Source organism: Ambystoma mexicanum, chromosome 1p, assembly GCF_040938575.1.
Source record: "Ambystoma mexicanum isolate Mex_15411 chromosome 1p, UKY_AmexF1_1, whole genome shotgun sequence".
NCBI classification, from domain to species: Eukaryota; Metazoa; Chordata; class Amphibia; order Caudata; family Ambystomatidae; genus Ambystoma; species Ambystoma mexicanum.
Genome location: NC_090921.1, coordinates 1,111,145,218 through 1,111,158,270, shown reverse-complemented (window position 1 = coordinate 1,111,158,270; position 13,053 = coordinate 1,111,145,218). Strand labels below are relative to the sequence as shown.

At 45.5% G+C, this 13,053-nt stretch overlaps 1 protein-coding gene across 2 annotated transcripts in view; it reads left to right on the top strand.

Annotated features, from left to right (window-relative positions):
- LOC138448912 (zinc finger protein 282-like) overlaps positions 1-13,053 on the top strand; it is a 464,485-nt gene that overhangs the window by 414,704 nt on the left and 36,728 nt on the right. For both annotated transcript variants that reach the window (XM_069604729.1, XM_069604728.1), the window contains one exon: positions 7,035-7,121. In XM_069604729.1, the coding sequence (XP_069460830.1) occupies positions 7,035-7,121 (87 nt within the window). The remainder of the gene's footprint in view (positions 1-7,034; positions 7,122-13,053) is intronic.

Below are 13,053 nucleotides of genomic sequence, written 5' to 3'. Positions count from 1 at the left end.
CTAGTCCTTTTTGGTCCAATCATGATGGTGGGAACTTGGAGGCAGAAGCAGCAGCTGGGAAAGCAACTCTGGATCAGCGGTGTGGCAGGCGGAGCGCTCGAGACCCATTCAAAGATGCAGAGTTTATGCAGCAGAAAGCAAAGCTGAGGGATGCTGGGGGCCGGTATCAGCCTGTGAGTGGGTGACCAGTGTGACCGAGTGAAGGGGGTCTCAAGAGTCCTGACCTGCAGTTGGAGCATCGCCAGGGGAGCAACATCACAGAGAGCCGCTGGGAGAAGACTCATGGGAAGGTGAGAATGCTTGGCGGCAGAGGACCTCACAGCTCCGTAAACTCTGACCGATGTGTGCTAGCAGGGGAACCACTGGCCTGGCAGGTGAATATGCAAACCAGGTAATTAACATTGTTTTGAATAAAGAACGAAGTGAAAGTAATTACTTTTGAATACCGAACGAAATGAAAGGCATTATAAGTACTTTTGAAGACCTAACAGAGTGAAACAAGTTTTGAGCACTTGTGACTATTGAGTTGAGTGAAAGAAAGTTGCTGAATTTGGCACATAATAGAAACTGTATTATCTGAGGCACAAGTATTGGCAGAGACAAGAGAATACCAAGAAGGGTATAATATGAGAAACCAAGTATTAGCCAAAGCCATTAGATTTCAAGGAATTGCATTATATGAGCATTGGAAACAGCCAAAAGAGTTCAAGGAGATGCATGTTATGAGGAAACCTGCATTGGCAAGCGCCAGGAGAATACAAGAAAGTGTAAGATGTGCATGGTGGCCAAACAAGCCACGGTACAGTGTCAGGAGAGTGTGACACGGGTGAATAAATCAAGCCTCACTGTTAAATTGAAGCAGTGGCATATTGTTGATGGAAAGCAGCCAATTAGCAGCATCGGTTGCGTGACCTATAATGGGTGGACCATGTGGACCGACAACTGCACCAAGACTGAGTGCCCCTTGTATGGAAAAGCCACTGAAATTATCCATAAAGAAGCCTGTGTTTTACAACAACCTCATATGTGATTTTGAAGTTAAGAAATTGAGCTGAAGAAATTGAACTGCCTATGTGAACGAGTCAAAAGTACCAATATCAAAAGAGGTGGGAAATGTCCCAAGGAACTGTGTTGTTTTCGAAAAGCTGGAAGGGAACTCCAGTACCTTTTGAATGGTTTTGAACTTGGGGAATGGAAAGCTGGTAACAAGCCAAGAGCTGGAAGAAGCTCCAAACTTTATTTTGAACTCTACTCATTTTGATGCTGACATCCCAACACATTGTATACAGTTAGTTATGAGGGCAAGTATAGGTTTTGGGCACCGATAGTCATTTGATTTGGACTTCCTGGCACAAACTATCCTTAGTTTTCTTTAGGTAGGGAAATCCCACATTAGCAGCATATGGCAAGTTAGGCCTTACTCCATCCTGCCTTTTGGCACATAGTCTCTGCAAATAGCTCCCACAGTTAGTTGTGTGCTCTTAACGCAGTGCATGCATATGTTGTATATTTGTGCTGTAAAATGTGTGCTCTTAATGCAGTGTATGCAGAGACATATAGGCTCTGCCCGATATGCCCCACAGTGAGTTTTGTGATATTAACAAAGTGCATGTGGCATTTTACATATTTGTACAGCACCTTTTGTGCTCTTGACGCACTGCATTTGTAATCTTGTATATTTATACAGTACTCCTCTTTTAATAAGAAGCCCTTTCCCCCTAGGCTAATGTTACCTCTGTAAATCACCTGTTTCTTTTATCTTTTTGTTTTGTTTAATTTTGTCCCTGGTCTATTATAGTAGCAATAGTCGATTCTGTTCTTTCTGTTAAATTCATCAAAAACTGGCATGACTTGTCCACAGGATTTTTCCGATGATCTGCAATGCCAACAAATAAAGGGATTGTCAACGTTAGGGCCTTGCTGGAGACAGGGGAAGACTTTTATAACACCCTTTTTATAAACTAGAATACTGTTGCATTTGATAACTTTAATTGAATGGTATTCAGGAGGAAAGGCTATTACTCCAATAAGCACCCCGTGAAGATACATGTTTGCTGCGGCATCTTCAAGAAGGGGCCAGGTCCATTGGTGTTTTCTGAGGGCTAATGGACAAAGCCATTTTGAAAGAAAATATTCATATCTGATGCCTTTTGCTGTATGCGTGACGCTATGGTCTTCTAGGATAAAGACCCTGAGCACTCTGCAGCATTGTGTTTATGGCGGAACAAGGACTTATCTGGGTGATAACCCCACCATCATTTCTTGACCTTAACCCCATCAGGGAGGTCATGGACCAATTCAAGGGGTACCTGAAACGTGTCCATAAGCCCACCAATAAGGCAGAACTGATTGTGAGATCACTAACTTTTGGTCCAAGGTACTAACACGAGACACCTGTCTGCAGACTAAACAAACGTCATGAAGGTCCTTACTTGATGCTTGAGCAGAATGGTGTAGCAACAAACATGTTTATGGACCCTGTGGTGTGAGTCTAGAGCACTGGACATGTACTGTTGTCTTATTAAGAAATGTGCAGTTTGAGAAAGTCTAGACACTTGTAATTTATTTGCAAATTGTTCACATTTTTTTTGGATCAACGAACATGCAGCTCTGAATATACTGTAGATCAATGATACTCATTATACATAATGCTTTAAATTGGATCAGAAATCAAGGGGTGGCCTAAGGATTCCTGAATCTTTTTGGGGGCTCAGGGGTACAACCCAGGGGCTGTCAGGCATGGCTCTTTACCAGGGAGAGAGCCATGGATCACTAGAGGGGCAGCTGTTGCACTTCCCAATAATCACTCGCTCATTCTCCGCGCAAATGGTTTTCAGTGAGAAGTCGGGGAACAACACTGAGTCATGCATTGGGGCCTTTGGGCGCTTGGGGCTTTTAGGAGTGAACATGACGCAGAAAGTAAAGGCAAGGATCCGAATGGAGACATGGTGGTGGATGTCGGGATTAATGTGCAAGAAGTGGGGGGTATCGGAGTGGACAAGGGTGGGCTGTCCTCACTCAACAAGGCGGGGGTGTTTCAAAGGTGGAGTCTGGATTACGGTCACCCCCCCTCATGATGCTTTTCGACTACATGCCTCGGTAGGGTGGTTACGGGCCCCCCAGCATCTCAAGACCCCCCCACCAACCCTCCCATTATATGGTCCTGGACGGTTCGAACTTGAGAGATTCTAAAAGGTAAATAAGACACAATGAGACAGACTGGACATCAAAATGCAGTAATTCGTGCAACCATCGGCACCAAAAACGTCTTTATAAGAGGGCAAAAGGGTCACTATTGCAAACAGCATATTGAAAAGGGTGAGTCCAGCAGTGCCTGTATGTCCTTACAGTGCAGTATTTGTAGCAAAGCAGTTACAGTATCAGAGGGTGAATGCAGTGCAATCATGTGATCTTGGGCAAACCTTATTCATTCTGAGCCAGTGTTCTGTATGAATGCATTACTTTCTATATTAAAGATCTAGTTAACAAGTGACTAGTATACGCAGTAGAAAGTAGTATTGTCCTTTATTAAAATTGATCACGTTGCAATCAGTTGCCTGCCCTCTCGTCTCCAGGCCCCCATTGTAATATTATTTGTAAAAGCAGTCCCTATGATTTGGGTCCCACTAAACACCTGCTCTTGAATAATGGCATTTCACTCATGTCGGGGCAGATGTTAGCAATGATTCTTTGGATCCAAAGAGCATCAGTGTCCCAAACAGGTGTGTACCGAGGGAAGCTGTGCCTGACCATGTTCCTCCAAACAACGCAGTTTTCCCACTGTTAAAAGTAGTGTACAGGGCTCATGGGCTGTGACCACTTACTGTAACTCTTTACCGGAGGGCAAGGTTACTTATAATGGATTACTTGTGCTCACCACAGCGCGTGGATGGAGGTGTTTACAATATCTAAGTGAACAATACACTGTGATGGGACTTGGCGCCGAGTTGGCTGAGCTCTTGCACGACAGGTTGTTGTGATCCCCAGGGTTGGGGGGGGGGTGTTGTCTCCATTATTACAGCTGGGTCGGTTGATGTGCTGCTAGAGAACCAATGAATGCATCACATTCTATGAAATGAACCTACAATATGGAACTGTAGCTGGATGACTTTGGCTGTTGGGCACCTCGGTGTGCGGTGGCGCCGGAAATGCCCCCTGTTCTAGTGTGAGGTAGAAAAGTGTTGATGATGGGGTGTGGGAATTACTGTAAGGATATTGAATGCAATTGAATCACCCACCCATTAGTCCTAGAAAGTTAATATGGTGGCACTATTGCTTGCTATCGTGCTTTAGATATGTGGTGCCCTTTTGCGGATGCGGCAGGATCCAGATCATGTTTTCTTCAGGATCCACTGTGATAATTCTCAATAGCTGATCTCGAAAAAGCACCCTGTCCAGAAGCTTTTCTCGCCATAATAACCCACAATGCTACCGACCGCTCTGGGCATCATGACCAGCTCTACAGCATCTGTTGCAGCACACGGCACAGTGTCATTAATTGGGCACAGGCTATTGTATTATATAGTACTGGCTCACATTCTGCAACATGCCTGTGAGAGGAACGCTTATGAAATGACCGAAGAATCTCTTGCATTCGATTGCTGCCCTGATATTTTTTCTTAATATGGTGTCAGTTTTGTTGTGATATTTCTACTGTGAGCACTTGCCCATGGGACATGACGTGCACTTTATAGCACTGCACAAATGCGAGCATAGTTTCCCATCCCCAAGGTTTTATCTTGAGACATCTTGGCAAGAGCCACATGCTTCAGGAAGTTCAAGTGTTAACTTGGATAGATGGGGATTGGCCTCTGAGAGGGTGGCTCAAATGATGAGGAGTTTAAATTGAATGCTTGTGAAGGCAGGCTTTCTGGCACCCGGCCAATACAGCGGGAAACGTTTGCAAACGTTGTAGTGCTCTCTGATACATGTACTGTACAGTAGTTGTCCTTTGGCAATGGGTACAGATGTGGAGGGGTGTATTCATTACAGTAAGCATGATAATTTCAGTTAGAAGTGGGCATTACCACAATACAGCACATGCACTTATACATGCACTTACACATGCACTTACACATGCACTTACAAAACTGCCTTAAAAACATTCTGCGAGTAAGCTCAATATACAGTATCTCTCCTATTTTAGGGGGACCAGGCCTGTCCCACTAAATACTGGTTCCAACGCAGAAGTATGCTTGCTGACTACAGGTACATACTGTAACTACTCTTCCAGCGGGGTTCCGAAGATAGTCTGGCCCGTTATGTGAGTTAACTACACATCTACTTAAACATAACATTTAAAAAAGTGATAGCAGCGGGAGCATCGAGTACTGAGACCAGTTGTTCTGGGTCACCCAATTTATGAGATGCTAGCCCAATTCATTGGCGAGCAGAAGCCTCAACCCATTACTCCCAAACCTATTGCAGGGAGCAAGTCAGCCATAATTCAGAGCCTCTGCCACCACGCAGAGCACTGGGCGTCTGAATGCCCATGTCACATTCTCCTCTCATTTGCACTACCCCTGTGGTCAGCCGATGAAGGCACAGGGGGCTGGGCACCATTCAGTGGCAAGGAGCCACTCATTTCTGAAATGAGAAACATCATCAACAAAATAGTGCACGGCCAGCATGGCTGATTAGATTGGGGCCAAAACATTGCAAGAAGACCAGGCCTGACATGTTTCAATCCTAAGAGTTGTTGAAGGATCTTCATCAGGGTAAAGTCAACTATTAGTGGTGTACAAAAACAAGTTACCTCGAATGTTGAGGTGATATTCAGTTATTAGAAAAAGTAGTTTTTATAAAGCTTTTGTCCCCAAATGTCTCACAAAGAAGACAAAGACCTGTAGGTGTTGATTACTGTAGCCTGTAAAAGGTTGGGCAAGTAGACCAAGTACTCTACATTCATGACTTCCATATGAGGTAGTTGTTGTGGTTATAAGTGCCACGCAAGAACACCTTGTGGGAAATGGGGGTCCCACGCCTATTATATGTGATGACTTTTGGAACAAGTGCACCACAAGGGCACTATTTATTTGGATGTCCCACCAGCACTCAGAGCTTTTCTTAAATTGACAGGTGCTTGTTCGTGTCAATGTGACAATCCTGTGCCCCAAGATCAGGGTATTGTCAGGAAGGCCAGGGAATCCCTTGCACTCCTCCCAGGGGCCAGCATCACATAGTGGGTGACAGCACCCAGGGCCTGCGGCTACCCCAATACCCCATTTCCTACTGTAAGACAAAGGCAATGTACTCGTTCTCCTACTGTTCTTGATTTATTTCAATGGACTGCACAGACAGAACACTTTTTGTCAGTTTCTCCCTAATGTACAAACACTGTAAACTGTTTCCAGCAAAAACTTCCTGCTGGCAGTAAACATATCATCCAGTACGTGTAAGAGCCATTTGTGTAAGAATGCATCGTACTAAATAACACACAAGCATACATTTATTTGAAACACTGAAAAAGAAAATTAAGAAAACTGATCATTATGTGAAATGTCTATTAGCAACACTAATTCCATTGGATAGGGTGATCGGACGTTCCGGATTTAGGCCTGCTGTCTTCGTCTCCGTAGTGTTTTTCAATTTAAAAACCTTATGCCGGTTTTAAGAATGGGAGGGTGACCACTGAAGAGAAGCAAAATGAAAATGAAATCAAGGTGACATGTATCGATGATAAAAGGTTTAACTGTTCCCTTGCTTGCCATTATCACCTTTGTCACATATATCTGTCACCCTAGGGTAGGCTCGAAACCCCTAACCTGTCTTTTCATAGCTCAAAGCACAAGCTCTTTGTTTTTAACATGTTTATTGTCACAGAAGTTTATATATAAGACAGGTGCTGGAAATTCTATTTATTTTAATGTGAGATCCTACAAAGTGGGGCGGTAAGGACAAATAAGGGTGTTTGAATGGCTTAGGGGCGGTAGTCCTACTTTTATGTTTGTGGTTTGTCCGTTTTTTATTTCCAAAATCTGCTCACCCTACCCTTGGAGCAAATGCATATACTCAATATTGTGTTACCTTTCCAGGACCTGAAATCATCATGCCTGTTGCACCCCTGGGCATTAATGAGGAAGGAACGATTTACCCCATTGATAACCAGGACCAGCCACCAGGTCAGTAAGCTGTCGCATGCTCTTTTCATTCACATCACTGAACTGTCTGAACATACCATCGGTGAGCATGTTTCTGAGCCACTATTGAACTTTAATTTACAATGCTATCTGTTTCTAATGGACCTATTTTTGGTACTGACCCTTTTAGCCCGACTCTGGTCCTGATCCTGAGGTGCGTGCTGTGTCTGAGTTTATAAACACTTTTCCATGAAGACACATATTTACGGGAATGGCAGCAATAAAGGAAGTCCGCCACTCCTGCAAAGCCGACATTTACGGCATGGCAACAGCCTTGCCAACCACCTCACATGTAAGGGACTGGCAAGGACTGTATTCAGAGGCCAGAACACCCTTCCTGCACCAGCCAAAAGAGGCGCTCATTAACGGTACCCTGGGAGGTGACATTAAACTCAACAGCACACTTTTCCCATTATGAACAATGCATTTCTCAGACTGTAGCATCACTTTTCTAGTTTAATGAAAGTTTAAGAAAACGTTCTTAAATTAGTAAAGTGGCAGTCTTTTGAGAAATGCTCGCTATGCCACTGAAGCACAGGTTTCCCCCACAAAGATAGATTTGAGCAGCTTTTGATGCTGGAAAGCACGACATTTCCCCTCCAATATTTCCACCCATCTCAGAATGATGGTGCTGGAAACTGGAGGGGAGAATGTCAGCTTTTCTCGCTATACTTAGCACTAGCTCAGAATCAGGCCCTCTGTGTGGTAGGTTTATGTGGTTATAGCACCGCTAACTCTTCTACAGAACACATGGACCTTTTCTTTCGCATGAGTAAAGGTCCATAGTTAATAACATTGGCTCTATGTAAATGGAATGTTGAGTAGACCATTAAATAATGGGGCACATTTTTTAACTGGGACTGAGGGAGGCCAGTGTCAGCCTTAATGATTCAGGCTCCACTTCTCGATTTCACAAAAGACCTTGCAAACCATGCCACCACATGACACACATCCTGAAAAGTCTAGGCTCTATTGGCTGGAATTTATTATATAACATCACCTTGAATTTTACAATCACCTTGAAGTACGATAAGCCCATTGCTAAGTAAATATGTCTTAAGTGCAATGAATACTATAAATATTTGTTTTCAAGGTCAGGCACGAGATGACACAATTGTTGTAAGTGCACACAAACTAACAAGTACAAAATGATAGAATCAATCTTGGGTGTCGTACAGAAATACTTTGTACCCAGATTATATTGAGAAATGCTCTCCAAGCATATGACGGGTATTTCCCCATGGGTGGAGAATGCTGGGTGTGATACAACACTCGCTTGGGCAGCAGAGATTTTGCGGGTTTGAATTTGACAACAGAAAATTGCTACGGGAACTAAGACTAAGTGCAAATTATGGGATGGTAGCTTCAGCATTTAGGTCTGCTATTTGAAGAAGAGCTAAGAGAAAGTGGGGCATCTCCTGATATCTCAAGTAAGCACCAGGGCTCGGCCCATCTTCACAACCTAGCTTCCACATTTTCCATACTTCTAGGGGGAAGGGAGTACTTCTTGCACAAGACTGCATCGGAGCAGGTATACTTGACTTCACAAGTGTCCACACTGACAGGTAGAAATATAACTTAGTTCAGAAATACACAAACCACATTAGCAGTCATGCCCTGGTCCCCCTTTACATATACATGGGCACATTCTGGCCTCTAGTGCTAGGTGGGTTTACCATGAATGACTGGTTTTGGCAGCATTGTAAGACAGAATCAAAATGGCTGGGAACATCACGTTTTCAGTCACAACACAATTACTGGACAAGAAATGATCTCGGAATCAGCAACCACACCTGAAACCGACCCATACAAGTCTTCCAAAAAGAGGAAAACCAGTTCGGTATGTTGCTAGCCTCTATCATTACACCTGAGATATAGAAAGTGGTTCTATCTAAAGACGCGATGCAAGAAACACTGGTTGTTCCTAATGCTGGCGTCAACTTGCCACTGTCAGTGCTGCTACCTTGTGTTTCCGAATGTGAAGCTTGATAAGAAATGCTGACAGTTTTCTTTTTCTTTTTTTGCTCTTTTCCTTGTTCTTTATCCCCACCTCCAGCTCCACATCCTCTTCTGCCCCATCACTCACTATACCTCTATGGGGCCCCTTACCTGTGGTGCCATTGGGAAGTTGCCTGTCACATCAGTGTTTCATTTTTCATAGAATGATTTCAAGGCGGTATGAATTTGCCAGCCTGTTTGTTGTGTAATGTTTATTAGACAGTTAATTAACCTTGGGTAGAAGATAGTGCAGTTTGGGGTATTGTGATGAAGCCACAGACATCAGCCGCCCTTACCAAGAGAGGAATCTTACCCCAGATCCCTTTATGGGGTTTATCCTGGGAAGAATACAGGGAGAGGGACTTTCCCTTTGGAAATAGAAACATCCACCTAAGAAGAGAACCTAAGAATATGATATGGTATGGCATTTATAATGCACCTGTACACAAGTGTTTCTAGGCGCGACAAGACAAGGAGGGGGAATCAGAGGAAGGTCAAAACGATGATTTTACTAGGCCTTGCGTCATTCAGATCGCGCAAATGTAGGGAAGTGGAAGGAGAGAAGTGCCGAGGCAGGGGTGGGGGTGGAGTGCAGGTAACTCAAAGGTGCAGCCACCGGGTGGCTCAGTGCAGGTAAATCGGAAAGTGTAGCCAACAGGTGGCTCATAAGTGGAGAGCGAGGGGACTGTAGGGTTGCAGATACAGACCACAAGTGCTGGGGGTGCAAAGAGGCAGGAGCCTGTGCCCAAGTTCAGAGGGTGACCAGGAGATCAGCGTGTGGAGCAGTCGGGACATCAGCAGGGGAGAGGAAGAGAGAAAGCAGAAGCGAAGAGGAAGGTCTTGAGTTGCTTCAGGAACCGGAGGTGGTTCTGCTCAAGTTTGAGAGAGGCAGGGAGACTGTTCCAGAAGGAGGCCCCAGCCGAAGATAGAGATATGCCCCCATCTTTCTGCTTGGAAAAGCGACTGACCCTCAGAGAGAAGGCTGTGGAATGGAATTAAAAATATAACTCAACTGTTATTGTATTATTGTTAATTGGCACAGTTCACTGATTACATTTAATTTATCTCTCACTGAGGGTTCTTGGTCCTGGCACCCTCACAATCTCATGTTGAACGCTGCCTTTTTCATATTCTTAAAATTTAGCATTTGCGCTGGCTGTTCACATAGGCCTCTGGACCACACTGTTTTACTGACCCTCAGAGAGTTGGAGGTGGATGGGCGGAGAGCTCGAGAAGGGAGATGTTTAGGAAGAGAGAGTTGGAGGCAGTGCGGCCCCAGGCCCCGGAAAACCTTGTGGACGATGCAGAGGGTCTTGAACTTGATCCTTGCCGCGACTGAGAGCCAATGAAGAGATTTTAGAGCTGCAGAGATAAGATCCAAGTCTTGCAGTCCTGTTCTGGATAAGTTGTAGAGGTCAGAGAGTAGAGGCAGGAAGATTTAGAAAGAGGCTGTTGCGGTAGTCCAGCCTAGAGAGGACCAGAACTCTGGAGACAGTGAGCTTTTGGGGGAAGTGCGGAAAGGAAGAATACCTCTGAGGAGGTGCAGCTGATAGTTTGACTACTTAGAGACGTCAGAGATTTGAGGAGAGTCAAAAATGACCCCAACGTTCTTAGCCTCCCAGGTAGGGGCAGGAAGAGGGCCCAGCGTGGGCAGCCAGAGAGAGAGAGAGGAAAGGAGGGAGCTGGTGTTCTGATAAAGAGGATCTCAGTCTTACTGGCATTAAGGCAGAGATTATTGGTGGCACACCATTCCTGAATTTCAGACAGACAATCTGGAATGAGAGAAAGAGAAGAGACGGCCGATGGGAGCCTGAAAGAGAGATAGGTGTCATCCGCATAACACTGAAAGTTGCAGCAGAAAGCATCGTAGCAGTGGGCAAGAGGTGCCAGGTATTGGTTGAAAAGCCAGGGAGAAAGGTTAGACTCCTTGGGAACACCACAGGTAGAGAGATCGAAGAGAGGAAAGACCCCGGTTGGACCTGAGAGGGAAGTTCAGTGAGAAAGGAGGTCAGCCAGGCCAGGGCCTGATGAGTGATAACCAGGCTATCATGGAGGTGATTGAGCAGGATGGCATGGTTGACCGTATCAAAAGCAGAAGAAACATTAAGGACAATAAGGACAGAAGGATGGTTAGAATCAAGGTTAGAGAGCAGGTGTTCAGGAGAGTAGTTTCCATGCTTCTGGCAGCTCTGACGCCAGACCGGTGGTCGTGGAGACAACCAACAGATTCAGTGTGAAGATTAAGCTGGGAGATGGCCAGCTTTTCCAAGAGTTTGCCCAGGAAAGGAGTGATGGAGATCGGGTGATAGTTAGCCGAAGAGGAGGAATGGCAGAGGGCATTTTAAGGAGGGGGTGCACAAGGGAGTGCTTAAGGGGGGAGGGGAAGGTTCCAGTGGCAAAGGAGTGATTACAGAAATCGGCCAAGGCTGGAGCCGGGGTGTTAATGTGGTCCTTGATGGTTCTGGATGAACAGGGGAGAACCTGTTTTGACAATACTTTCATAGATCGCACTTGTCTAGAAACATCGTCTGGGGTGAACAAGGGATAGGAAGAGAAGGGAGGGGGAGAGATGGCCACAGGCGGGCCAGGGGTGGAGGAGCAGGAGGAGGAGGAGGAAGAGAGGGTGTACAGGATGACCTGTGTTTTAGTGATGAAATGAGAAGCCAAGGCCGTACAGAGGGCCTGGGAGGGAATAGGAGAGGTAGAGCCTGCAGCAGGATTGGCCAGCTCCTTGCAGCTTTTGAAGAGTTCGGCTGAGTTGTTAGATGCCGCAGAGATGTGGGCTTGGAAAGAACCCTCACACTCAGTCTACCTCCGTTTTGTTACCCTATCCCAAGTTACATCTTTCCATCTCTCTTTATAAAGATGGAAATATTGCAGGTATCGACATGAGGGGAGGCGAACCTCAAGGGGGTGAAATAACATCATTGGGTGAGACATGGTATCCTCCATTCCCTTTTAAGTACACCCCTTCAGTACCTCAGGCCCTCATGGCATATTGGGCAAGTAACCCTCAGTATTCTCCAACACTTAGTCATAAAACCTATAAACATCATGTAGTTATGTAAGTAACAAAGACTGACACGAGGAAGAGAGCAACCGGAATGAAGTTTGCTCAGCTAGACTTAAGTGAGCAGTCTAGCTGTTGGAGAAATCTGATTGACTCCAAACGGATCCCTTCAGTAACGCAGGAGTTCAAAGATGGAGCCGTGGAGAAGTGCAAGGAAATCTGACCGGCTACTCACTTCTGGGGAAGCCAAGCTGTCAGGTTGACACGCGAGCAGAAAGAAGAGGTGAGGCAGAGAAGTGGCACAGCGAGAAGTAGAAGTGGCGTCTGGATCGGAGACGCATTTCCGCAGGCAGGAGAGATGCCTAAGCGAGACATTAGGCAAAGGAGCTTTGCGCCGGCAAGGGAAGCCGGAGCAATGAGCAGACCGCCAACAGCCGCAGAGTCACGCCGCCAGAGGTGGAGAGTGAGTGCAAAAGCTGCAAAAGACCCAAGCGGGGTCAGAGAAGCTACAGGAGCCATTCGAAAGCCGGTGAGTCCACAGTGGAAAGCCAGGGCCTTGGGAGGGAGCTGGAGAAGGCATTCCTGGTCCCTAACTGAAATGGGAGGCAAATTCCTTACGGCTTACATCACTAACTGATTTACAAAGTCCCAGTATTTGGGGAGATGCAAATATACCAGTGATAAAAGGAACTTGAGGAAAAGTATGTGTCCCTAGATCTTGAAAGTGAATTAACATAAGAGAGAACCTGGTAGGAGAGTATACCAGGTGGTTTGCGATTCTGGGTCCCACACCCAAATTGTATCAAACTATATGAAAGAACCTGTTAGGAGAGTATACCAGGTGTTCTGCCAGTCTGGGACCCGCACCCATGTTGAGATATTGTGAAAAGAAAATCCCAAGGAAGA